The 25115-nt window shown below is 40.1% G+C and overlaps 1 protein-coding gene across 2 annotated transcripts in view; it reads left to right on the top strand.

Annotated features, from left to right (window-relative positions):
* The window catches only part of stk10 (serine/threonine kinase 10), a 119810-nt gene that overhangs the window by 49649 nt on the left and 45046 nt on the right, over positions 1-25115 (top strand). For both annotated transcript variants that reach the window (XM_063053513.1, XM_063053512.1), the window contains exons 3-7: positions 5310-5358; positions 7273-7422; positions 15421-15493; positions 16665-16859; positions 20914-20995. In XM_063053513.1, the coding sequence (XP_062909583.1) occupies positions 5310-5358; positions 7273-7422; positions 15421-15493; positions 16665-16859; positions 20914-20995 (549 nt within the window). The remainder of the gene's footprint in view (positions 1-5309; positions 5359-7272; positions 7423-15420; positions 15494-16664; positions 16860-20913; positions 20996-25115) is intronic.

Raw genomic sequence — 25115 nt, 5'->3', positions numbered from 1 at the left:
CAAAATAAAAAGGTGGCGGGGGGAGGGGGAGGATAGCTAGAAGGTGATAGCCTGAGCCAAGAGGGTAGGAATGGTAAAGGGCTGGAGAGGAAGGAATCTGACAGGAGAGGGGAGTGCATCATAGGAGAAAGGGAAGGAGAGGAGGTGATAGCCAGTTAAGAGGAGGCCAGAGTAGGGAATAGAAGAAGGAAGGGGGAGCTAGGTTGTATAGGTTTTAAGTTGCTGACTGCTGGAGAAAGTTACATTTTTGTCTGCTCCATTAAATGCCACTAGCCTAATTAGTATATTTTAATAAGACATATTTGATACGCCAAGACTTGCATACTGAATCATGAGACCGAAACCAGGTAGGAGCTTGCTCACTGGAGCCTTGAATCATCTCGGTCTGTTGGTTGCACAGCAAGTTGTTTAATGACAAGTCAAGACTTGGATTTAAAGTTTAAAGTTTGATTCCAGTAAACTGAGAAATTCTGCTTTTTTTAAATTGATTTTCATGGAAGTGATTTATGGCAAATTGAATTTGTGAGTTACCATGAGTTGTATGTAGTAATTACGTATTTTGGTTTGATCATGATTTAGGTCAGCAGTATGTACAAGTTGAAGTTTCAAGCTTAATTATCATTCAACCATGCGTGAATATAACCAAATGAAATAGTGTTCGTCTGCGGCCAAGGTGCAAAACACATTGCATGCAGTACATGGCCCAAATGGTTATAATTTCAGAAAAACCTACTGTCACAAAGAGAAAAAGCAGTAATATAGCCCAACTCTCATGAGTTGTCCTGGTCCAGCTTGTCCATCTACCAAGTGAGCATCAGAAGGCAGCACCTATGAGAGGGCCCTTAGACCATAAAATATGGCAACAGAGTTAGGCCATTCGGCCCATTGAATCTGCTCCACTGTTTCATCATGGCTAACCCCTTTTTGCTGCTCAACACTATTCTCCTGTCTTCTCTCCATTACCTTTTACACCCTGACTAACCAAGAATCTATCAACCTTAAATACACCCAATGTCCTGGCCTCCACAGCCACCTGGGGCAATGAATTCCACTGATTCACCACCCCCTGACTAACACAATTCCTCATCTCTTTTCTAAATAGACATCCCTGTATAAGACTCCCTCACTACAGGAAACATCTTTTCCACATTCACTCTATCTAGGCCTTTCAACATTCTATAGGTTTTCATAAGATCCTCCTCATTCATTTAAATTCCAGTGAGTACAGGCCCAGAGCCATAAAACGCTCCTCATACGATAACCCTTTAGTTCACGGAATCATTCTTGTGAACCTCCTCTTAATCCTCCCCAATATCAGCAAATCCTTTCTTAGAAAAGGGGCTCAAAACTGCTCACAACACTCCAAGTGAGGCTTCACCAATGCCTTATAAAGCCTCAGCATAGCATCCTTGCTTTTATATTTCCAGTCCCCTGAAATAAATGCTAGTATTGCATTTCCCTTCCTCACCACTAACTCAACCTGCAATTTAACCTTTACAGAATCCTGCACGAGGACTCCCAGGTCCCACTACACCTTTGATTTTTCTGCCCATTTAGAAAATGGTCTACACTTTTGTTCCTGCTACCACAGTGCATGACCATAAACTTCCTGTCACTGTTTTGTCTCCCACTTTGCCCACTCTCCTAATGTGTCAAAGTCCTTCTGCAGCTTCTTGACACTACCTGCCCTTCCACATATCTTTGTATCATCTGCAAACTTGGCCGCAAAGCCACCAATTCTGTCATCCAAATCGCTGACATATAACATAAAAAGAAGTCCCAATACCAACCCCTGTGGAACACCTCTAGTCACTGGCAGCCAACCAAAAACAGAAAAGGCTCCCTTTTATTCCCACTCTTTGCCTCTTGCCAATCAGCTAAACCTCTATCCATGCTAATATCTTTCTTGTAAGCTCCAACCCAGTATGAAATCCAGCGGCACATAGCCAGCTCCGGCATCTCCTTCACCGCTGACCGCAGCAGATGCGTCCGAGGCATATAGGCCTTACTAACGCAGCACCCTTAGCAAAGCAGCTCCCCCACCATTCCTGTTGCCAATGAACCAGTGAACAGGGCTTGCAGTATTCTTTGCTACCAATATCTGACGGTTTTGCGATCAGAATAAGAAGGTCGAAGACAATCATTCACACCTTTTTTTTTTGGACCATGCATTGTCTTGGTAGAATGATATGCAACATGTCCAGGCGAAAGCACCATGCAATCAGTCCCTCTCAATCACTGTTAAGCAATTCGCTGATGGAATGGGAAGGTCCTAGAGTATTTGATGTTCTTGGTATCCAGCAGTGACTTTAATATGGGGAAAGCATGTTTTTGAAATAGATTAACTTTTCGATTTTACACTGATCATTGCCTGCTGTGTGATTGCTGTGGTTTCAGCACTGGGGGTGGGGGGGGGTGAGCTAAAAAGGGCAATTAGTGACACTACAAATAACAAGTGGATAGATATGAGGATTAAATGTGAAAACTATTGTCTTTGTGCTCCATGGATGTTGTTTGACCTGTATATTTCTATCTTTGACTTTTTTGTTAAAATGTATAATACACATGAAATAAACATCAGAAATCTGGAACCAAAAAATCAGAACGATCAAAGCAACGGATTATTTTATTTCTGTTGTTGTATGTAGATCTTATTACATTGGTAGCACTTTGCCTGTTTGCCCAGTGTTTTGCCAAAGTATGGGCAGACTACAACTTTCATGTAAACTTGGACTTAATTAAGTCATTGTCCAAAGAGAGATCAGTTGGAGTAAGAGTTATGAAGTTTTTTGTGAAGTTAAAGAACAAACATACAAACTTCAGCTTATTGTGAGTCAGATATTCAAACCAAATCCATTAGGAATATTCAAGCAACATACATCAAAGTTGCTGGTGAACGCAGCAGGCCAGGCAGCATCTATAGGAAGAAGCGCAGTCGACATTTCCCTTACTCACTCTTCCTTCAGTTAGTCCTGACGAAGGGTCTCGGCCTGAAACGTCGACTGCGCTTCTTCCTATAGATGCTGCCTGGCCTGCTGCGTTCACCAGCAACTTTGATGTATGTTGCTTGAATTTCCAGCATCTGCAGAATTCCTGTTGTTTCCATTAGGAATATTTCCTGCTTTGTGGATAGCTACCATCAAAGTGATGAGGCTTTGGGCAACTGTACAGTCCAAGTTCTCAACCAGCACTAATTCTTGTGTCTTGTCTTCAAATCCCATTCACATTCTATGCTACAAGCTGTCAAATTAAAATTCATCTTTTGCCATTTGATTTGCTATCTCAAAATATCCCACTGTTCATAGAATACATTATTTAAATACTAAAATTTCTAAAATTATCACTGACTCCAGTTGTCCTTGTTGAGAGGGGATCGCTTCCATATTGCGGAATGTACAGTTTCATCTGGTTGCATGATGAATACAATGGCATGAAAAAGTCTGGGCACCTCTGGTCAAAGTTTCTGTTACTGTGAATAGCTAAGCGAGTAAAAGATGAACTAATTTCTGAAAGGCATAAAGTTAAAGGTGACACATTTCTTTAATATTTTAGGCAAGAAAGCTTTTTTATTTCCATCTTTTACAGTTTCAAAATAACAAAAAAGGAAAAAGGCCCAAAGCAAAAGTTTGGGCACCCTGCATGGTAATACTTAGTAACAACCCCTTTGCAAATAGCACAGCTTGTAAATGCTTTTTGTAGCCAACTAAGTCTTTCAATTCTTATTTGGGGGATTTTAGCCCATTCTTCCTTGCAAAAGGCTTCTAGTTCTGTGAGATTCTTGGGCCATCTTGCATGCACTGCTCTTTTGAGGTCTAACCACAGATTCTTGATGATGTTTAGGTCAGGGGACTGTGAGAGCCATGGCAAAACCTTCAGGCTTGCACCTCTTGAGGTAAACCATTGTGGATTTTGAGGTGTATTTAGGTTCATTATCCTGTTGTAGAAGCCATCCTCTTTTCATCTTTGGCTTTTTTACAGCTGGTGTGATGTTTGCTTCCAGAATTTGCTGGTATTTAATTGAATTCATTCTTCCCTCTACCAGTAAATGTTCCCCGTGCCACTGGCTGCAACACGAGCCCAAAGCATGGTCGATCCACCTCCATGCTTAACAGTTGGAGAGGGGTTCTTTTCATGAAATCCTGCACCCTTTTTTCTCCAAATATACCTTTGCTCATTGCGGCCAAAAAAGTTCTATTCAAAAGGTTCAAAGGATCATCTAAACAAGCCTGATGCATTTTGGAAACAAGTCCTGTGGACTGATGAAGTTAAACTAGAACTTTTTGGCTGCAATGAGCAAAGGTATGTTTGGAGAAAAAAGGGTGCAGAATTTTATGAAAAGAACACCTCTCCAACTGCTAAGCATGGGGGTGGATTGATCGTGCTTTGGGCTTGTGCTGCAGCCAGCGGCACAGGGAACATTTCACTGGTAGAGGGAAGAATGAATTCGATTTAAATACCAGCAAATTCTGGAAGCAAACATCACACCGTCTGTTTTTTAAATAAAAAAGCCAAAGATGAAAAGAGGATGGCTTCTACAACAGGATAATGAACCGAAGCACACCTCAAAATCCACAATGGACTACCTCAAGAGGTGCAAGCTTGAAGGCTTTGCCATGGCCCTCAGTCCCCTGACCTAAATAAACATCATGGAAAATCTGTGGATAGACCTCAAAAGAGCAGTGCATGCAAGATGGTCCAAGAATCTCACAGAACTAGAAGCCTTTTACAAGGAAGAATGGGTGAAAATCCTCCAAACAGAATTGAAAGGCTCTTAACTGGCTACAAAAAAAAATTTACAAACTGTGATACTTGCCAAAGGGGATGTTACTAAGTACTGCCATGCAGGGTGCCCAAACTTTTGCTTCAGGCCCTTTTCCTTTTTTGTTATTTTGAAACTGTAAAAGATGGAAATAAAAGTTTTCTTAAAAATATTAAAGAAATGTGTCATCTTTACCTGATTTCCAAAAGGCATAAAGTTAATCTTTTACTCGCTTAGCTATTCACAGTAACAGAAATTTTGACCGGGGTGCCCAAGCTTTTGCATGCCACTGTATATCTGCACTTTACAGGAAAGTAGTCCAGCACAGTTGAGATGAATGAATTTCCTTCCTGAGACTATCATTACACACGGTGATCAATTGATCAAGCACAAATAGGAAGCTGATGCTTTTACTTTGCTTAATACCCTCAGTAACTGGGTAATTGGATTGCATAATACCAATATGAACGCCTCTCTGAAATGTTTTGAATGTACTTCAGTCTTACTCAAAATTTTTATATGCTTTTTCTTCTTATTTCTTATTTTAAAGATTATGATCGAATTCTGTCCCGGAGGTGCAGTGGATGCCATAATGCTGGGTATGCTTCCAAAAATTTAAACGTGTGTTTAATGTTTGTAATGTTCATTATTTTCAGAAAATGGTATTTTGGTAATTACTATTGCTTATGATCCATCAGAACTCAGCCATTTGGTGGAAAGGGAAGACTACGACTGTTTAGCTTTTAGGCAGAGTATATTTTTGTGTTAATGGGCATTTCCAATTATTCTTTTAGTTTCAAATTAGCATCCTAGTTTGTGGTTTTATTCGGGGTTTTTATATTTTAGGATTGTTTCACTCTGAGCCATTTTTGTGACCAGCCAAATGCACAGAATTTGCATAGTTTGTATGTTAAGTGTTCTCTGTATCTTCCATGGCATGTTTATGCAGATAAACTCTGAACTCTCAGCAGGGTCACTGGCATCCAGGTTTTCAGATATGACCTTTATGTTAATCAGAAATGAAGGAATTGCTGAGACGAGCTGTTCCCTTGCCAAGTAAAAATCTTGAAAATGATACAACTTGCTGTATGAGCTATAATAGTATGTTCTAGGCCAAAATTACTACTCATTAAACTCACCAACCTAATTATTTCAGATTCCATGCCCTTTAAAATAACTTATTTTACTGAACTACCTTTTTAGCTTCTACCTTGCTTTTGTGTATATACCTTAATCTTTGTTACTTTTTAATGGTTCAAAAGGTGATTAAAAATCAGATTAAATCTCGGTTTGTTTGTGAATCCTTCACTATCATGCATTGATTGAAAGTGCAATAAATGACTCTTTAATGATACCCACTTTGAGGACATTAGTTTCCCATTTGGTTGGTAACCAATAGCAATTGACATTGGGAAGGAGTTAAATCTGTGCTGTACAGACTGCATTGTTTTATTAGGCAATTTTCACACCAGAATCAGAATTAGATTTAATATCAGTGGTGTATGTCATGAAATTTGTTGCTTTGCAGCAGCAATATCTTAGTGTTATAAATTACAATAGAATGTGTATATATTGTAATTATATGCGTTTGTATATATCAGAACATTGTCTGTTCTGTAATGCAGTGGTCCCCAGCCTCCGGGCTGCGGACCGATACAGATCCGCGAAGCATGCAGGGGTGCAGCGGTGGCCAGAACGTACCCAGCACATCTTCAAGAGAAAAGCCAAAATAAACAATCTAATTAATTAGGTGCCAACCAGCACGTAAACGTCGGCCCAGATCAGAGGTGATTGCCGATTGCATTGCTCCTGATCTGGGCCAACATTTATGTGCTGGGCGGCATCTAATTAATTACCTTGTTTATTTCAGCTTTTTTTTATTATTAAAGATGTGCTGGGTGCGTTCAGGCCACGGCTGCACCCCTGCATTCTTCGCAGCAATGTATTGGTCTGCGGCCTGGAGGTTGGGGGCCACTGCTGTAATGTGACAGAAGGAGGGAAGCTGTTCCTAAACTATTAAGTACGTGTCTTCAGGCTCCCATACCTCTCACTGGTAGTAGTAAGTAGAGAACTTGTCCTGGGTGTTGGGAGTCCTTAATGATGACTGCTGTCTTTTTGAGGCATCATCTTTTGATGATGTCCACAATGCTGCGGAGGCTAGTGCCCATGGTGGAGCTGGCTGAGTTTGCAACCCTTTGCAGCTTTTCCGATCCTGTGCAGTGCCATCTCCGTGCCAGATGTGATGCGACCATTTAGAATGCTGTCCACTATCCATCTGTAGCAATTTGCTGGTTTTTGTTGAGGTACCAAATAAAGATCACAGGCAAGTGTTAAAATTTTGTGGATAAATAGGGCCAGTCTTTTGGCATTGTTGTGTGAGAGCTTGAATGCTGTTGTGATTTGTAACATAGCCACCACACCACCCTGCTCTTGCTAACTGCCTCTAATTTAGGATTCTGGTTGCAGATGATATCCCTTGTAATTTGTTTATTATATGGCATTTTCCTCAACAGAATTGGATCGTGGGTTAACCGAACCACAGATCCGTGTTGTAGCTCGGCAGATGCTGGAAGCTGTAGACTACCTTCACAGCCAGAAAATCATTCATCGCGACTTAAAGGCAGGGAATGTTCTCCTCAGCCAAGATGGCAATGTTAAACTAGGTAAGGAATTTGCTTATTCCAAACAATCATAAATGAAAAGTGCCATCTGCTAATTTGTGACGTCTAACAGAAGAAGTCAATAGATAAGTTTAAGCTGAGCAAAACACTTGGCTTTTCAGTAACATGTATGGATCAAGCTATTAATTCTGAGGAATTCTCAATAATTCTTTAAATGGAATTGTCTGTGAAATGGTTGTGTAGCTTTTGAGTTCCAAAATTTGGTTACACTTGAAGGAACTACTTGTTACAGATTATGGATGTTTAGCATTAGAAAAAAAAAAGTTTCATGGAGATTGCTGCAGTCTGCTAGAATACCTTTTTCTTTTTAAAGACTGTGCTGAGCTGCATTCTCTGTCAAGATCATAGCTCAAACTTAGCTGGGTTTTAGGGATTTTTATGGACTCAAGGATGGTTTTGGGGCAGAGATGGTTTAGGGACACGGATATTGAGGAAGTGGGGAACAGTTTGGAGTGTAAGCTTCTGTTCAGTGTTTGAAAGCTAGTGACCTGGTCAGATGTTGGGCTGGGAGAGGAGGGAGGACTGGGACCTGTAAGTATGCAAGTTGGCTAGACTATAGTTCTAGGCCTAGTGTTCGGGGCCCTGTTATCGATGAGTCTAGAGCTCAACACTGAGTTCAGATCCTCGTCCAGGGTTTCTTATTCATCATCAGAAAGTCCTGGGTCAATAAGATGGTAGCCTGAAGATTGATCGAAAGTTCAGAAGTTGAGTCTCAAATCAGTGAACCTGAGTCCGCTGGGGAAACCAAAGGCCCACGTCTGGAATCCACAATTCCGCTGGAGGCTGAGTGTGAAGATTGCCTGTCCTATGGTTAAAGTACTGTTTGTGCACGAGTAGGTAGGTGGCTTACTTTGTTTTGCTGTTGTAGCTTTCTGTGTTGTTCTGCCTAGCAAGTTGGGCATGATATATTGGTGCTGGAATGTGTGGCAACACTTTGGGGCTTCCCTCAGCATATCCATGGGTATGTTGGTTGTTAACGCAATGGATGCATTTCACTGATTGTTTTGATTTGCATGTGATGAATAAATCTGAATCTGAGTTCTTCATAAAGTATCTGGAATTTGCCAAAGAGCATTTGCTTTCTCATTTTCATCTGTAATCCTTTTTATTTTAGATCAAAATGGTATTTTTTGAAGTAGTTTTGTACTCTCAACCTCAGGGAATGTACAATCCAGCAAAAGAGGGAAATCCATAAACTCGGCACATCTTCCTTTCCCCTTCTCTCTCTTTCCGCAGGATTGTTCCCTATGTGACTCCCTTGTTCAAATATCCTTCCAGCAAACTCCCTCAGGTACTTATCCCTGCAGTTGTGCTAAGTAATACACCACCATTTAGGCCATTAAACAGCCTTTCCAGTGAGGGAACACTTGATGCGTTGAATCCATCATGCGCCCACCCCCGCCCACCTTCCTACCTTCCTTGCTCCATCTGGATACACCTCTCACTCACCAGCTCATGTTCCTCCTCCCTTGCCATACCCTTTTATTCTGGTGTCTGCCAGCTAGTCCTAATGAAGGGTTTCAACTCAGAATGTCAACTGTTCTTCTCCCTTCATTGATGCTACCCGACCTTCTGAGTCGCTTCAGCCATTTAGAACCATAGAACATTACAGCACAGAAACAGGCCTTTTGGCCCTTCTTGGCAGTGCTGAACCATTTTTCTGCCTAGTCCCACTGACCTGCACCTGGGCCATATCCCTCCATACACCTCTCATCCATATACCTGTCCAAATTTTTATTAAATGTTAAAAGTGAGCCCACATTTACCACATCATCTGGCAGCTCATTCCACACTCCCACCACTCTCTGTGTGAAGAAGCCCCCCCCCCATGTTTCCTTTAAACTTTCCCCCTTCACCCTTAACCCCTGTCCTCTGGTTTTTTCCTCCTCTAGTCTTAGTGGAAAAAGCCTGCCTGCATTCACTGTATCTACACCTATCATAATTTCTGTGTTTCTCCAAGTTATCAGCATCTATAGTCTCTCGTGTTCAAATAGATTTTTATTCCTTGGCAAAAGCAAAAGCTTCATTAATATTAGAAAGTTGGAGGGGTGTGTGGGTGATAGGAAGAAGTGATTGGTAGTGGATGGAAGAGGGGAAGGGAAGGAAAGGAAAGGAGGTGTTGGGGGTGGGGTGTGGTGGGTGTAGGAATTAGGAGTTCCTCCTACACCTATCCCAGATCCCATCACCTTGGAGGAAAGAGAAAAAAGGATGGAGTGGGAGCGCTTCACAGAAAATTTGATATGATAGTTCAATGTGTATGCATTGGATTGTAGATGTTATCAGCCCATTTCCTTCCACAGATACTGCCTGACCTGTTGAGTCCAATCAGCATTTTGTTTGTTGCTCTAGATTCCAGCCATTACAATCTCTTGTGTCTTCAACATTCAAGTATGTTTTATCAAGTACTTTGAAAAATGTATCCGTATACAGCTTCAAAAAGTAAGGTTAACACGACGCTACTACAGCTGGGGGCATTGGAGTTTGGAGCTTAATTCCTGCATCTTCTGTTATAAATAAATAAATGTATATGTCCTTCCTGTGAGTGTGTGGGTTTCCTACAGGTGCTCCAGTTTCCCTTCTGTCCAAAGACCTATAGGTTAGTAGTTTAATTGGTCATAAGTGTATGTTTTGTCCTGGGATTACGCTGGTATTAAATAGCTGGGTTGCTCGGCAGTGCAGTCATGCCAGAAGGGCCTATTCTGCACTCTCTCTAAATTAAAAGTAGTAATAAATAGGCTTTTGCATCTACTTCATATGGGGGTATTATAGCTTGGGGATATACCCAGAGATGAGTATGCCAGTCTAGTACTGAGCAAATTGTGTTCGATATTAAACAGGACCCAACTCTTGTATAGACTTGACCTATGGCCAGTTCTGAAAAGGAACGGTGAAGCTCAGTTGCTGGCCAATATTTGTCCCTCAGTTAATATCAGTTAATAAAACCGATCATACTGCTGTTTCTAGGATTTTGTTCTGTAGAAATGAGATGTCATGTTTACTATATTAAAACATTGATAGTGCTTCATAATAACCTCAGTTGAGATTAAATTCACCCTGAGATCAAAGTTCAAAGTATATGTATTATCAAAATGTGTGTATATTTTACAATCGCCAACACGAGGAAATCTGCAGATGCTGGAATTTCAAGCAACACACATAAAAATTGCTGGTGAACGCAGCAGGCCAGGCAGCATCTCTTGGAAGAGGTACAGTCGACGTTTCGGGCTGAGACTCTTCGTCAGGACTAACTGAAAGAAGAGCTAGTAAGAGATTTGATGTTGAGATTCATCTCCTTACTGGCAGTCACAAAACAAGAAACCCAAAAGAACCCATTTAAAAAAAATCCAACACCCAATGTACAGAGAGAGAAAACAACAAATCATACAAACAATGAAAGCAAGCAGCATATAGAAGGACAGTGAGTCCATATACGCGAAGCCCAGAGCAGAGCCTCAGCCTCAGCCGAGTGCAGACCAAATGTCACGGAGCGGCAAGCAGAACTGGCCCAACCCTCGCTTCTGCTCCCGGCACCTTGCTTTTCAATCTATCTGGCCTGGCGTTTAAATCATCTAATCATCGGGTTGTTCCTCGCTGTAAGATCTGGGCCCTGTCACATTGATGCTGTCTGGGCCTGGATCCTGTCACCACCTTTCCAAATCAGTCTGGCGCTTAGATCAAACAAAACTTGCTCTGAGTTTAGGTGAATGGACTCCAAAACTCCTCCGCTCTGAGTTTCCTCTGCTTTGCTCACTCCAACTGTCCCTCCCCCCCCACCCCCCCCCAACATGCCTGGACTTGATTGAATGTTAATTGTAGGTTGAACTCTACATGAATCTAAGTCATTCTATTTCATGCTCTCTACCATTGTGTTATTTTTAAAGTCTTTGACATTCACTCCTGAAAGTTTTATAGGCCACTTTGTTAAATGAACAACAGTCATTTAGATTAATATAGGCTTATCTTCAGTTAATCATCTGAAATTAGTTCCAACTGCGTGAAAAACACATGACATTCTACTTGAGGCACTGGAATGAAAAGGAGACAAGCTCCCAAGCATTTCAGCATTCTCTTTTGCGTGAAGTACTTAATTCAGAACATTTTTCTATTTTAAATTGGCACAAATTCTTAGCTGTAAGAGCATGATTGAACACTCTGTAATACTCTGTATATTCCCCGAGATGCTGAGAATGCTGCCTTCATCATTTCAAAACAAGTAATAACCATTCCCTTTAATAAACTGCTGTTAGTAACTCCACTGTTTGAGTTTGGAGCCACTCCGCACGTTTGGGTTTGTTCCAGCATATTTTTGCTTCCACCTCGTCCTATTTGCTTGCTCCCACCCACCATACCTGACAAGAAGAGTTTGCATCTTTAACTACTTAAAATGTAAAGCTAGCAAAGTATGTAAATTGTATCAAGCTGCAGATCAGCTGTGCTTTGACTGGACTGGGTTCAAGGGCGGGGTTGTTGCTGCAATACTGTAGCAGTAAATTGTTTACAGGACAGTGCTACTACAGATTGAATTGGAAGAAATATTCTACAGAACCAGTTTGTATTGGATGTACAATTGATCACACTCGTTTGCAGTGCTTAAAAAAACATAATTCTAGAAGAGTACTTGCATAAGAGAAAGGAGATGTATTCAAAAGCAAAAGTTCTCGGTTTCTGTGCAACAGTATGTGCAGGATGTACGTATGTTTGGTGATTGGATTTGGCTGTTTTATTTTGCAGTTTGTAGTTGTGATTTAATCCTGTATTGTTACCTTGCCAACTAAAATGAATACATTATATAACAGTTCTATCTTTGAAAATACAGGGAGAAAGTTAATTTTTTAATGAATCTGTGCTTTATTTGTGAAAGGTTTTGGGAAATTTTTGTTATAAATAGATTCAAATTGATGTGTTTTTTGCCAGTTTTACAACACTAGAAGTGTCTTATTGTTTTGGTTTTGACTTGCAACCAATTAGAGTTGTAAAACAGCAGAACGTATCTTCCTCTGGCCCTGCTCTGAACTCTGCACTGAGTCTCAAGTGCACATAACAGCTATTTTTTTATATATATTGCACGACATCTACTAGATTTCCAAATTAGTACCATGACATAGGTTTTTATGAGTACTAATTTAAAATAAAAGGAACTATAGATTACATGGTAATGGAAATTGATGTGCACACTAGCTAACAGCAAAATCTGCTTCCCATGCTTGTAAATTTAGGGGAAATCTATATCTCTTGGTTTCTGTATTTCTTATCCAGATTGAAAAGTGAAGGTAATGGATCTTGCTGTGACGGTTTTCCATTCGAGCTGAGGAAACAACTGCCGACTGTTCAGAAAGAACATTTTTCCTTTTGCAAACATCTGTGAACATTTTTAAGGACTCATTTTTACCTTTTAAAATTTTACGTTCACTGTTAAGTAGGTAAAAATGACAGCCAGTTAAACACTGCAAGAGCTCACAAATTAGGACTGAATTATATTCTTTGGTCCATAGGTAGTACTGAAGCTGTGGTTACTTGCTGTTTTGACAGCAGGACTGATCCTAACAGAGGCTAAGATGAAAGATTACAGTGTCAGCATTGGACATTGGCTTATGAGCATCTTGTTACCATTACAGTTACTTTCTGAAAGCTGAAGTGTGAAATGAAGTAGAGTAACAGAATCAAATCGGGTTTTTTTGCAATGACAGAAATATCTTGACAACTCTTTAATAAAGTAAAAAGAAACTCAGAAGTACCACATAGTGAAAATCAAAGTGGATTCAGAAGAACTGAATTGCAAGTTTTTTCAAAAATGTAATTTTAGCTTTTGCAAAAGTGAGGGAGAAAGAGTTTACGGAGATATTTTACAAGCAATGACCCAAGAAGCTGAGAGCACGACTTTAAATAGCAGTCAGAAGAAAAAAAAGACAAAGGAGGAAAGTAAAGAAGTAGATGTGGAAGGGGTGAGAAATGTAAGGCAGGCATTAAGTGAGTGATTGTGGCAGGAATGACGCCTTGGATCAGCCAGTATTCATGTGTCGAGAATTGAACAGAGGAACTCGAAGGAAAGGGGATGGTTCCAGGAAGAAAGATACAGAATTTTGGAAGTTGAACTAATATATCAGTCATGGTTGACTATTTGACACACAACCTTGCAATGTGAGCAGTGTTTAGAGAGATCTGAATAATGTCAGCACACCTGTAAACGCAGTACCTACAATTTTGGACTTGGATTATGACATTCCTTGCAATTTATCAGTGATGTATTCCAAACTTTTAATTATATTTATGCTTTGTATTAGCACTTCGGGGGGGGGGGATAGTTTATGCACTGTATTTGTATTCAGAAATAATAACGCTGCTCATCAGTGCCTACCTTTAGCTTTACATATATGGATGTATTAACATAGTGTAAAGTTTAATTTGGTAAGATTTAACTAATGACCGTTTCACAGTTCTACAGAGTAGATTATATGTAATAAATATGCATGTTAGTACATGGAGGCTGGTTTTGAAGCTGCAGTAGATCAACAGGGGAGATGTCCAGTGTGCAAAAGATGACAAACTGTGCAAACACAAAAAGAAAAATTAAAAATAGTAATAATATATAAGCAATAAATACTGGGAACAGGAGAGGAGGGGCTCTTGGAAGTTGAACTAATACATCAGTCATTGTTGACTGTTCTGATGAGCTCTTCGTTGATCTAGAATTCCAGATAATTACTGTTTTTCTATTATTATTTTTTTATGGGAGTTCCCTCTTAATGGCTTTAACATTCTGGGGGAACTTGTGGGCTACTAAAACATCTACAAGTAAAACAAGTTGCAACACAATTCGCGAGGCGTTTAAAAAAAAAAATAAATAAAATAAATAAAATAAAATAATAATAATTCATTGGGTCAAATGCCCAAGTTCTTGATGAGGGGATTGGGTTTAATCAAGCAGAGAAGATGGAATCAGATAGCTTTGGGATGAAATTCCAGAGATTGGAATCTTGGCTAGCTGATCCACTGCTGCAGTGATGGAGAGAAAAAGTTTAGAGATAATCATTAGGGCAAAACCGTAAGAGCATAAATTATCTGATTGGAGTGTGAGAGATGGGGAGGTGTAAGACCATGGGAAGATTTGGAAATGTGAATAATTATTTTAAGATTGAGACCTTACTGAAAAATTCCATCCTCCATAAGCTGAGTTGGAGGGAAAGCTGATACGGAGGTAGAACTACCGTTGATATTTCGATGATGGCATGGAAAAGCTTCATCGCTAGGTTAAGTATAAAATTGTGGCTTTGAACAGCTTAATTTCAGATATTAGCCAGGGAGCTGAATGAAACCAATGATTGCATATCAAATTTCAAGATGGGGTCCAAATTCTGAAGTTTCATTGTTAATTTTGACAAGCTGTACAATTTAGAGACAAGGGGCTAAGGGAAGTGCTGATTGAGTACTACATATTGTCAGCATATCTGTGAACAATAGTATTTGCTTAAGTAATGCCAATTTCTATCGAGGAAAAATGAAAATTGGGGGACTTGCTGCATAGAATGCCAAATCCACAAATTTTGTTACTGGGTCTCGTGTATTAATACATAATAAAAGATGGTGAAATTTAATGTGTATTGCACTTAGTTATGCACGTCAGAAAATTGTCACACAAGTGGCCTATCTGATCCACAGGCCACAGACAATTTTGCAGTGCCTCTATAAACCTGCTTCAGCTTGGCTTAACTAGGATGGAAAATGGTTTTACACCCTACTTTGTCATTTTGCTTATAACCCTTTATTTTAAAAGCTAACTACTTTGTGTTCGGAGAGCTGCACAACTAAACAAACCTGCATCGAAGATTGTCTCAGTAGAAGGTTAACTTTACATTTTGTTATAAGTCTCCTTCTGTTTGGATAAAATTTTAAGATTTTGTGATGATAAATGTTGGACTGAAATTGTGGAATTATCAAACTCCTAAGATTGTTGTTATAACTTAAGTTATGTTCTATTCTTAGCGGATTTTGGTGTTTCAGCAAAAAACACAAAAACTCTGCAAAAGAGGGAGACATTCATTGGAACACCCTATTGGTAAGCTGACGGTTTCCTGTACAACATGTTCTTTGATACTAAACATTGTTCTGACTTTCCACATTAGTCTATTAGTTTATTGTGATTTGGTGACTTGATGTGGGAAATTCATTTTTATTCTGATCCTTACACTGTTGCTGATCTGTAAGTGTCCCCATGCGGTGGAGGGCATTTGTATAAGAATGTTAAAATTGTGTTTTGGAAAATAAAATTCTTGTATGATTTTCTGTGCGATGCATTGTGATAAAATGTGTGTAATATCATTTGTTCTCAATTGTATTAGTAAATCGTCCTGACCATGGTCCACTTCTATTTCTTGGGTGTTTTCATGATCTAAAGTCTAGGTTCTGCTATACCTTTTATCAGTTATTTTAAAGCTTCCGATATGAAACTTGTGACTCTAATAGGTAACTTGCCTTAGATCATTTTATTACATCAAAGCTACCACACAAAGGCAAGTTGTTAAAGAAATGGATTATGAAATAAGACAGGCTTTGTTATACTCGTTGTTTTATTACATGTTCATTTATATCATGGGCTGTTTTCTAATGGCACGGTATCTCAAAAGTATGGATGTAAACTTCGGCTATGTATCTAAAATACTGAATGCATAGGCACATTGGTAAAAAATAACTGGTTCATTCATCAAGCCCTGCAGCAGGATAACCTAAGCAAAATGACCAAATACCACTTTCTCTCCACCTGTATCCATTTTTATAAAAAATCTCCTACAAATGGCTAGAAGGGGTAGATTCAGTCCTAGTATTAAAAATGTATCCTATGTTTTGCCAAGAAGGATAGGTATGTAGTTTTTAAAATATTAATTAGTGACACCAAAATAATTTTTGTAGTTCCTTAGTGTGCTCCCACAGCTGCATTTTATCAAATGTATAGCTTATTCTAAGTCTTTCGTCAGTGATTTATCATGGATTTATAATGGATCAGATTTAAGTTGGCCACCTACAACACCCATTCAGTTATAAAATTTTCTTGATTTTTGTTTTACTTTGTCATTCAACTAACAATATCAAATACTCTGATCATTAGTTTAATTAAAAAGTTCTTTTTGATTCGGCTTTTGAAGGAGAAGTAGAATTATATTAAATTATGTTGGATACATTTGGTAATTGAGAATATTATAATTGATTTTGAAAATTTCTCTTGTTTTCAGGATGGCTCCAGAAGTGGTGATGTGTGAGACTATGAAGGACACTCCATATGATTACAAATCTGACATCTGGTCCTTGGGTATAACCTTGATTGAAATGGCACAGATAGAGCCACCTCATCATGAGTTAAATCCAATGAGAGTTTTACTGAAAATTGCCAAAGGAGATCCTCCAACATTGGAAAATCCATCAAAATGGTAATGATAATAATTAAATTGTTTAATTGTTCACGACCTATTTTGGCTTATGAACATTTGGGAATCTTTCAAGCATAAATTCCTACACAGAAGTGGAAAAGAGAAAAGAAATTCAAAGTTCATTGCCAGGTTACTGTGGAAATGAATTGTGCTGTACATATTTGTTCTGGTTCTCATTCTGTAAAAAGTATCAGAGTTAGAATTAAAATGTCCTGCACCAACATTGATGAAATAGTTAAATACCTCATGAAGTATTACTAAAAGGCAGTGGTTTTAAAAACTTCTCTTCCATAGGCAAGTATTGCATCTGTTGCAGTTTTTTTAAAAGTAAGCTCCAATCAGGAATCACTGAATCTACTGTGCCAGAGTTGCCAAGGTAACTCAACCAAATTGATGTTCAAGAGGAAAGACCTGTTACCTGTAGTTTTGTCGCTTAGGCCTACCAAGCTGAAAGGCAAAATTATTGAATGGAAAGAATTGTGCCAATGGTTTATGTTGCTCTGTTGAGATTCCCGTAGGATTTTCCAGGCAATGTTAATCATATCAACCCATGCAGTAGTTTACTTCTCATTTGAAATCAGAGATATCTGGATTTTTGATCATCAAGGCCTACTTGTTAGTGACAGAAGTTGTGTCATGCTTCATTGAATAATGGAATGTGAATTTTGGGTTTGAATGGCCTAATCAGATTTCTTTGGATCCAGGCACAATGCTGGTTATAGTTATTTATTGTGCAGCGAGAGCTGTGATGGAAATAGTGGTGGCAGCTGTTTGGAGTAGCATCTTCTGTGTGTGTAAATATAAAAACAGACTTGTGACATTTTGCTGGGTATATCTAATAATAGAACAGGCAGAATGGTTCGCTGCATGGTGTTCAATGATAATGAAGTTTTCATTACATAGAGATCTGTCTGAATCACTATACCAGTATCCTTGCTGGTAAAAGGGATGTAAGCTGTAAGTTTCTTTCACTCGAGTGCTGGATGACTGGTATGGTTACAGTGGCAAATGCATTAGAGGCTTTTAAGAGATGTTTAGATTGGCACACGTATATGAGGAAGATGGAGGGATATGGACATTGTGTAGGTAGGAGAGATTAGTTTTTGGGGTTTTTGATTTACTTAGCTGTTTCAGCACAGCATTGTGGGCTGAAGTGCTTGTTCTTGTGTACTGTTATATGTTCAATATTAGGTAAAGAGATTCTGGCTAAAAAATAAAATGTAAAGTTTACTTAGTAATCTAGTTTTCAGTCTAAATTAATCACCAGGTGTAGCCCCATTTCTGCTTTAAATCTCAAGCTTTAGTGATACGTTAGTTAACCAGTGCCCAAGTTGAACATAATTAATAGTTGTATGTTTACAACAAGTCATTTCCCTTCTCAGAGAAGCTCTGCCTCTATTTCTTAGTAACCAAGTTTGGAAACTCTACAGAGATATTTACAAAGCAAAACTAGACATCAGTCTTATAGCATGTTCAGCAAAGTAATTAAATTGCAACATGAGGAAATCTGCAGATTCTGGAAATTCAAGCAGCACACACAAAATGCTGGTGGAATGCAGCAGGCCAGGCAGCATCTCTAGGAAGAGGTACAGTCGACGTTTCGGGCTGAGACCCTTCGTCAGGACTAACTGAAAGAAGAGATAGTAAGAGATTTGAAAGTGGGAGGGGGAGTGGGAGATCCGAAATGAGGAGAAGACGGGAGGGAGAGGGATAGAGCTAAGAGCTGGAAAGTTGATTGGCAAAAAGGATACGAGGCTGGAGAAGTGAGAGAATCATGGGACGGGAGGCCTAGGGAGAAAGAAAGGGGAGGGGAGCGCCAGAGGAAGATGGACAGCAGGCAAGGAGTTATTGTGAGAGGGACAGAAAGAAAAAAGAGAGGAAAAAATAAAAAATAATATGTAAATAAATAAGGGATGGGGTAAGAACAGGAGGAGGGGCATTAACGGAAGTTAGGTCAATGTTCATGCCATCAGGTTGGAGGCTACCCAGACGGAATATAAGGTGTTGTTCCTCCAACCTGAGTGTGGCTTCATCTTGACAGTAGAGGAGGCCGTGGATAGACATAAGAGAATGGGACGTAGAATTAAAATGTATGCCCACTAGGAGATCTTGCTTTCTCTGGCGGACAGAGCGTAAGTGTTCAGCGAAACGGTCTCTTGGTCTGCGTCAGGTCTCGCCAATTTAGAAGGCCGCATCGGGAGCACCAGACACAGTGTATCACCCCAGCCGACTCACAGGTGAAGTGTCGCCTCACCTAGAAGGACTGTCTGGAGCCCTGAATGGTGATGAGGGAGGAAGTGTAAGGGCATGTGTAGCACTTGTTCTGCTTACAAGAATAAGTCCCAGGAGGAAGATCGGTGGGAAGGGATGGGGCGATGAATGGACCAGGGAGTCGCATAGGGAGCGATCCCTGTGGAAAGCGGGGGGGAGGGAAAGATGTGCTTGGTGGGATCCCGTTGGAGGTGGTGGAAGTTATGGAGAATTATATGTTGGATCCGGAGGCTGGTGAGGTGGTAGGTGAGGACAAGGGGAACCCTATTCCTAGTGGGGTGGCGGGAGGATGGGGTGAAAGCAGATGTGCGTGAAATGGGGGAGATGCGTTTGAGAGCAGAGTTGATGGTGGAGGAAGGGAAGCCCCTGTCTTCCTTTTTTAAAGAAATCTCCTTCACCCTGGAATGAAAGGCCTCATCCTGAGATCAGGTGTGGCGGACACAGAGGAATAGCGAGAAGGGGATGGCATTTTTGCAAGAGACAAGGTGGGAAGAGGAACAGTCCAGGTAGCTGTAAGAGTCCGTAGGCTTATAGTAGACATCTGCAGATAAGCTGTCTCCAGAGACAGACAGAAAGATCAAGAAAGGGGAGGGAGGTGTCAGAAATGGACCAGGTAAATTTGAGGGCAGGGTGAAAGTTGGAGGCAAAGTTAATGAAGTCAATGAGCTCAGCATGCGTGCAGGAAGCAGCACCAATGCAGTCGTCGATATAGCGAAGGAAAAGTGGGGGATGGATACCAGTATAGGCTTGGAACATGACTATTCCATAAAGCCAACAAAAAGGCAGGCATAGCTGGGACCCATACGGGTCCCCATGGCGACACTTTTAGTTTGGCTCCTCCCACTTCCTTCAAAGGAGAAATTATTAAGGGTAAGGACTAATTCCGCTAAAGGGAAGAGAGTGGTGGTAGAGGGGAACTGGTTAGGTCTGGAATCTAAAAAGAAATGGAGAGATTTGAGACCTTTCTGGTGGGGGATGGAGGTATATAGGGACTGGACATCCACGGTGAAAATAAGGTAGTGGGGGCCAGGGAACTTAAAATCATTGAAAAAATCCAGAGCGTGAGAAGTGTCACGGACATAGGTGGGAAGAGATTGAACAACGGGATAAAACAGTGTCGAGGTAAGCAGAAATGAGTTCGGTGGGGTGGGAGCAAGCTGAGACAATAGGTCTACCTGGACAGGCAGGTTTGTGGATTTTGCAGCATTATGCTTTATAAATGTTGCTGGAATTCTTTGTGTTGCACTTGAGATGTGGGTGATGCTCGCAAAATGGATAATTGTTGCTCTCAGGAAATGTTATTCCCTTGGGGCTTCTCCTTGAAGTTTGGCAGTCTTGTTCATTATGATGAACTCATTGTTTTGTGAAGCAATAAAAATGTGTGTCCAGGCCAGAGTGATCCGTGATTTGAGGAGAACTGGGCCTAGCCAATGTTTTCCTGCTGATGTTTCTCTGTTGTGCATTTCAGTGTGGTGATAGTAAAAGTAATTAATGGTGCTTGAGATGTTGTGTAATGATCCCATAAGTAAAATAAATCAGTGAGTGTTGGCTGTTGAGTCTAAATCCTGGATTTGCTAATTATCCAAAACTGTGTCTTTGGAAGTGGGTTTACACCCCTGATTTTCAGCTATGAAGATGGAAACATGCACTGGAGAGGGCTAAACTTGCCCTCTTTTGAATGTAAGATCTGTAATTAAAACTTAGTTTAGTGCCAGATGGATATAAACAATGTAAGTGATTGTAAAATTGAGTTTTAAGCATCCTGAAATTCATGTTTCTTCAGGTCTACAGAATTTAATGACTTTCTCAAGAAAGCACTGGATAAGAATCCGGATACTCGTCTAAGTGCTGCACAGCTATTGCAGGTAAGAAATTAATAAATTTGTCCTTGTTTCATTGTATGATTTGCCAAAAGTGTAATCCAAGCACTTAATGTATCTTGTATAATCAGATTATGTTCCTCAAATCAGAATCTGGTTTAATATCATTAGCGTATGTCATGAAATTGGTGGTTTTGTGGCATCGGTGTATTGCAATACATAGTAATATAAATATTATTAAAAAGAACTATAGATATAAAACAAATAGTGAACAAAGAGAGCAAAAAGAAAAAAAAGGTGAGGTAGTAGTGTTCATGGGTTCTCCCTGCCTTGTGTAGCTGGATCCTGGACTTCCTGTCAGATCGCCGGCAGGTGGTAAAGAGTGGGGTCCCTCACCTCTGCCCTATGACCCTCAACACAGGTGCCTGTCAGGGCTGTGTCGTAAGCCCCCTGCTTTACACTCTGTCCACCCATGACTGTGTCGCTACAATCTGCTATATAAATTTGCTGATGACACTACACTGGTCTAATCCCAAATAATAATGGGGCAGCCAACAGAGAAGAAGTCATCACCCTGAAACAGTGATGTCAAGAAAACAACCTCTCCCTCATTCGCAAAAACAAAGGAGCTGGTTGTGGACTACAGGAGGAATTGGAGACAGGCTAGCCTCTATTGACATCAATGGATCTGGGGTTGACAATGTAAACAGCTTTAAATTGATCTCATGTGGTCTGTACATACAGATTATGTGGTGAAAAAGGTACAACAGTGCCTCTTTCACCTCAGACGGTCGAAGAAGTTTGGTATGTGCCCCCAAATCCTAAGGACTTTCTACTGGGACCCAATTGAGAGTATCCTGACTGGCTGCATCACTGCCTGGTGTGGGAACTGTACTTCCCTCAAACACAGGACTCTGCAGAGAGTGGTGCAGACAGCTCAGCACATCTGTAGATGTGAACTTCCCACTATTCAGGACATTTACAAAGATGGGTAGGTGAAAAGGGCCTGAAGGATCACTGGGGACCCGAGCCACCCCAACCACAAACTGTTCCAGCTGCTACCATCTGGGAAGCGGTACCGCAGCATAAAAGCCAGTACCAACAGGCTCTGGGACAGCTGATTCCATCAGGCCATCAGACTGATTAATTCATGCTGACACAACTGTATTTCTATGTTATATTGACTCTCCTGTTGCACATACTATTTATTGCAAATTACTATAATTGCACATTGCACATTTAGATGGAGATGTAACTTAAACATTTTTACTCATGTATATGAAGGATGTAAGTAATAAAATCAATTCAATTCAGTGGGTTCATTGTCCATTCAGAAATGCTATAAAATCATCTGCAGAAACAATTTTATTTTAAATTGTTGAAGTGGTTATAGATCATCACTAGCCATAAAACATGAATTGCTGGAATGTTGATTTGCTTCATTAACCTCCTTAATATAAGGTAGCTGTTCTGACATTCAGGAATAATAAAAAATACATTTAATCTTTAAGTTCTCAGCTGTTCAATCTGTCTTTGATTGTGGTAGAGTGTCAGTAGATGGATCAGAAGCAGCAATAGATCATGTTAAAAGAGATGTTTCTCAGAATCTTTGTATAAACAATGAAGGATCTGTTTAACTAGTTCCTTTCATGCTAGATATATAGTTATATTCAGGCCAGCCAGAATGGAGGTAACTTTAAAAAAAATAATAATTTTTAGCCACTTGCATTTCAGGTCAAGTTTGTTTGTAATTTCTAAACAAAAAGTTGTTTAATAGTGTGTATTCATTTTTTAAAAATTCTTTGAGTGTCAGTGTGTACTCGGTTAACGAAGTGACACAGGGTCTAGTTGACATTGATATCAAGCTACATTGATTCACTAATCACTTAATAGTTAATGTTAAATTGGGATTTTGCCAAACTTATTCAGATCAAGGTCATGCCTAAATCCTAGTTCAAATGTGGGCAAAGGACAGAATTCCATAGGTAATATCAAGCCATCATTTTATTAAGTGTGGAATCCCAGGGCTTTGCTAAAACTGAACTTGCTCAGTGTAAAGGAGAAGACACTACACTGGCTGCAGTTGGACTTAACCAAATACATCATCTTTTTGCGCTATTAGAGCCCATTTATCTGTCCCAGGACTTTGCCAGAGCAGGTTATCAGTAAATCAATCCAACAATCTTCAGCTGCATCATTCGTTCCTTCAGTTATTCGATCAGAAGTGGGACTGTTCACTGATTGAGTTGTATCATTGTAACTTCATCTTCACAGGGTCTTAAATCTTTGCTTTCTATATGACAGTACTGGCAATGCCTTCACTAGAAGCAGAAGTAGAATATGGGTCCTATATCTAAGAAAGGATATGCTGAATTAGAGATGGACCAGAGGAGAATGATCTCAGGAACAAAAGGGTTAACATGAGTCAGTGCAGGCCCAGAGCCATCAAACGCTCCTCATGTGTTAACTTTTTCATTCCTGGGATCATTCTCTTTGAAATGTACTGAATGGTGAAAGACCAAGATTAAGTGGACGTGGAGAGAATGTTTCCAATAGTGGGAGAGTCTTGGACTGGTGGATACAGCCTCAGAATAGAAGGATGTCCCTTTAGAACAGAGGTGAGGAGGAGTTTCTTCAGCTAGGTAATTCATTGCCACAAAAGGCTATGGAGCCAAGTCATTAGGTACATTTAAAGTGGAGGTTGATAAATTCTTGATTAGTAAGGGTTACAATGGTTACAGGAAGAAGACAAGCTGGGTTTGAGAGGGAGAATAAATAGGCCATTATTGAATGGTAGGGTTGTCTCTATGAGCCAAATGGCCTAATTGTACTCCTTTGTGCTATGGTCAAGTATTGCAGCAAGAGAGATTCTCATCAAAAGGAGAGTAATTAAAGACGGATAATAATTGTTAGCATTGTCATCAGTACACATTTCCTATGAAGAAATATATTAACACAAAACTTGGATCCTCTGTTTCATCAGTGGACATAGCTACATACCATTTTTAAATATTGTTGCAAGCAAAAGCTTACTGCTGACCATGAATAAGAAGGTCCCAATGGCCTTCAGTGTGCCAGGAAAAAAAATGTATACAATGCAGCTCTAAAATCCAATGGGATCATTTCATGATCTGTTAAAATGTGAAGAATCCTGATACCATGTAGGGCAAACAATTTGGACTGGCTATTCCTGGTAGTTAGTAGCCTTAAATTACCTTGTTGCCAGCTCCAGAGAGCTGAACAAGTGATTAACCTCCCAGCTCAAGGCAGGGTATGGTTTCTAAAATTGAGTTTCTTGTGCTGATAAAGAAAGCAATGTAAAATATAAGCTTGTTCAGAAAGTTTCACTTTTAAAATTTTGTTCCTGTCAACATGGAAGTGCCTGTCTTGGGGTTTTTTTTTTAAAAGAGGAAACAACTCTGCTGAGATTTTTCTTTCAAAGTGTCTGAAAATATTTAGTGTAGTTGCTTGTCATACACTATTTTCAAATTCTTCCAAGAGAGAATAGGATGAAATATTGGAAGAATTGATTTGTTAACAGATTTTGATTGACAGCCCTTCCACAGCCATCGTAATGCAGTCCCATGAAATAATTAGAGAGTGCTGTTGTAGAAAGTTATGGGAAAGGAGTATCATTAGTTCAGATTCATTTATTTATCAGATGTAAATTGAAAAATACAGTGAAAAGCAATGTTTACGTTAACAACCAACACACCCAGTGAAGTGCTGGAGGCAGCCTGAAAGTGTTGCCATGCACTCTAGTGTGAACATACCATGTGCACACTGTTCAGCAGAGCAAAAATAACAGCATCAACTGCAAAACAAGCCCCTTTCCCACCAACTCACTCACACCCAAAAACAGCCCTCTAACTCCAGGACGGGCCATCTCTAGAGCCTTGGTCCCAGACTCTCGGACTTGTAGATATTGGGCATTCAACCCCCCGTCCCTGGCCTTGACTCACCAACATTGGGCATCTGACTTCTGGACAGCCTGACCCACATGGCTCAACTTTTGAGCCTTGACCACTGAGGTTGCCAACTAGTCTTCGGCCTTTGGTCTTTAACCTCTGAAACCAATTCAGGGCTCCCTGATCACGGGACTTTGAAATCTGGCATGGACCTCCAAACCTGGAACTTGTTGAGCTGGGGGATCACTGGCTAATGA

Source organism: Mobula hypostoma, chromosome 7 (assembly GCF_963921235.1).
Source record: "Mobula hypostoma chromosome 7, sMobHyp1.1, whole genome shotgun sequence".
NCBI classification, from domain to species: domain Eukaryota; kingdom Metazoa; phylum Chordata; class Chondrichthyes; order Myliobatiformes; family Myliobatidae; genus Mobula; species Mobula hypostoma.
The sequence above is the reverse complement of the archived record's forward strand: the minus strand, read 5'-3'. Positions and strand labels throughout refer to the sequence as shown.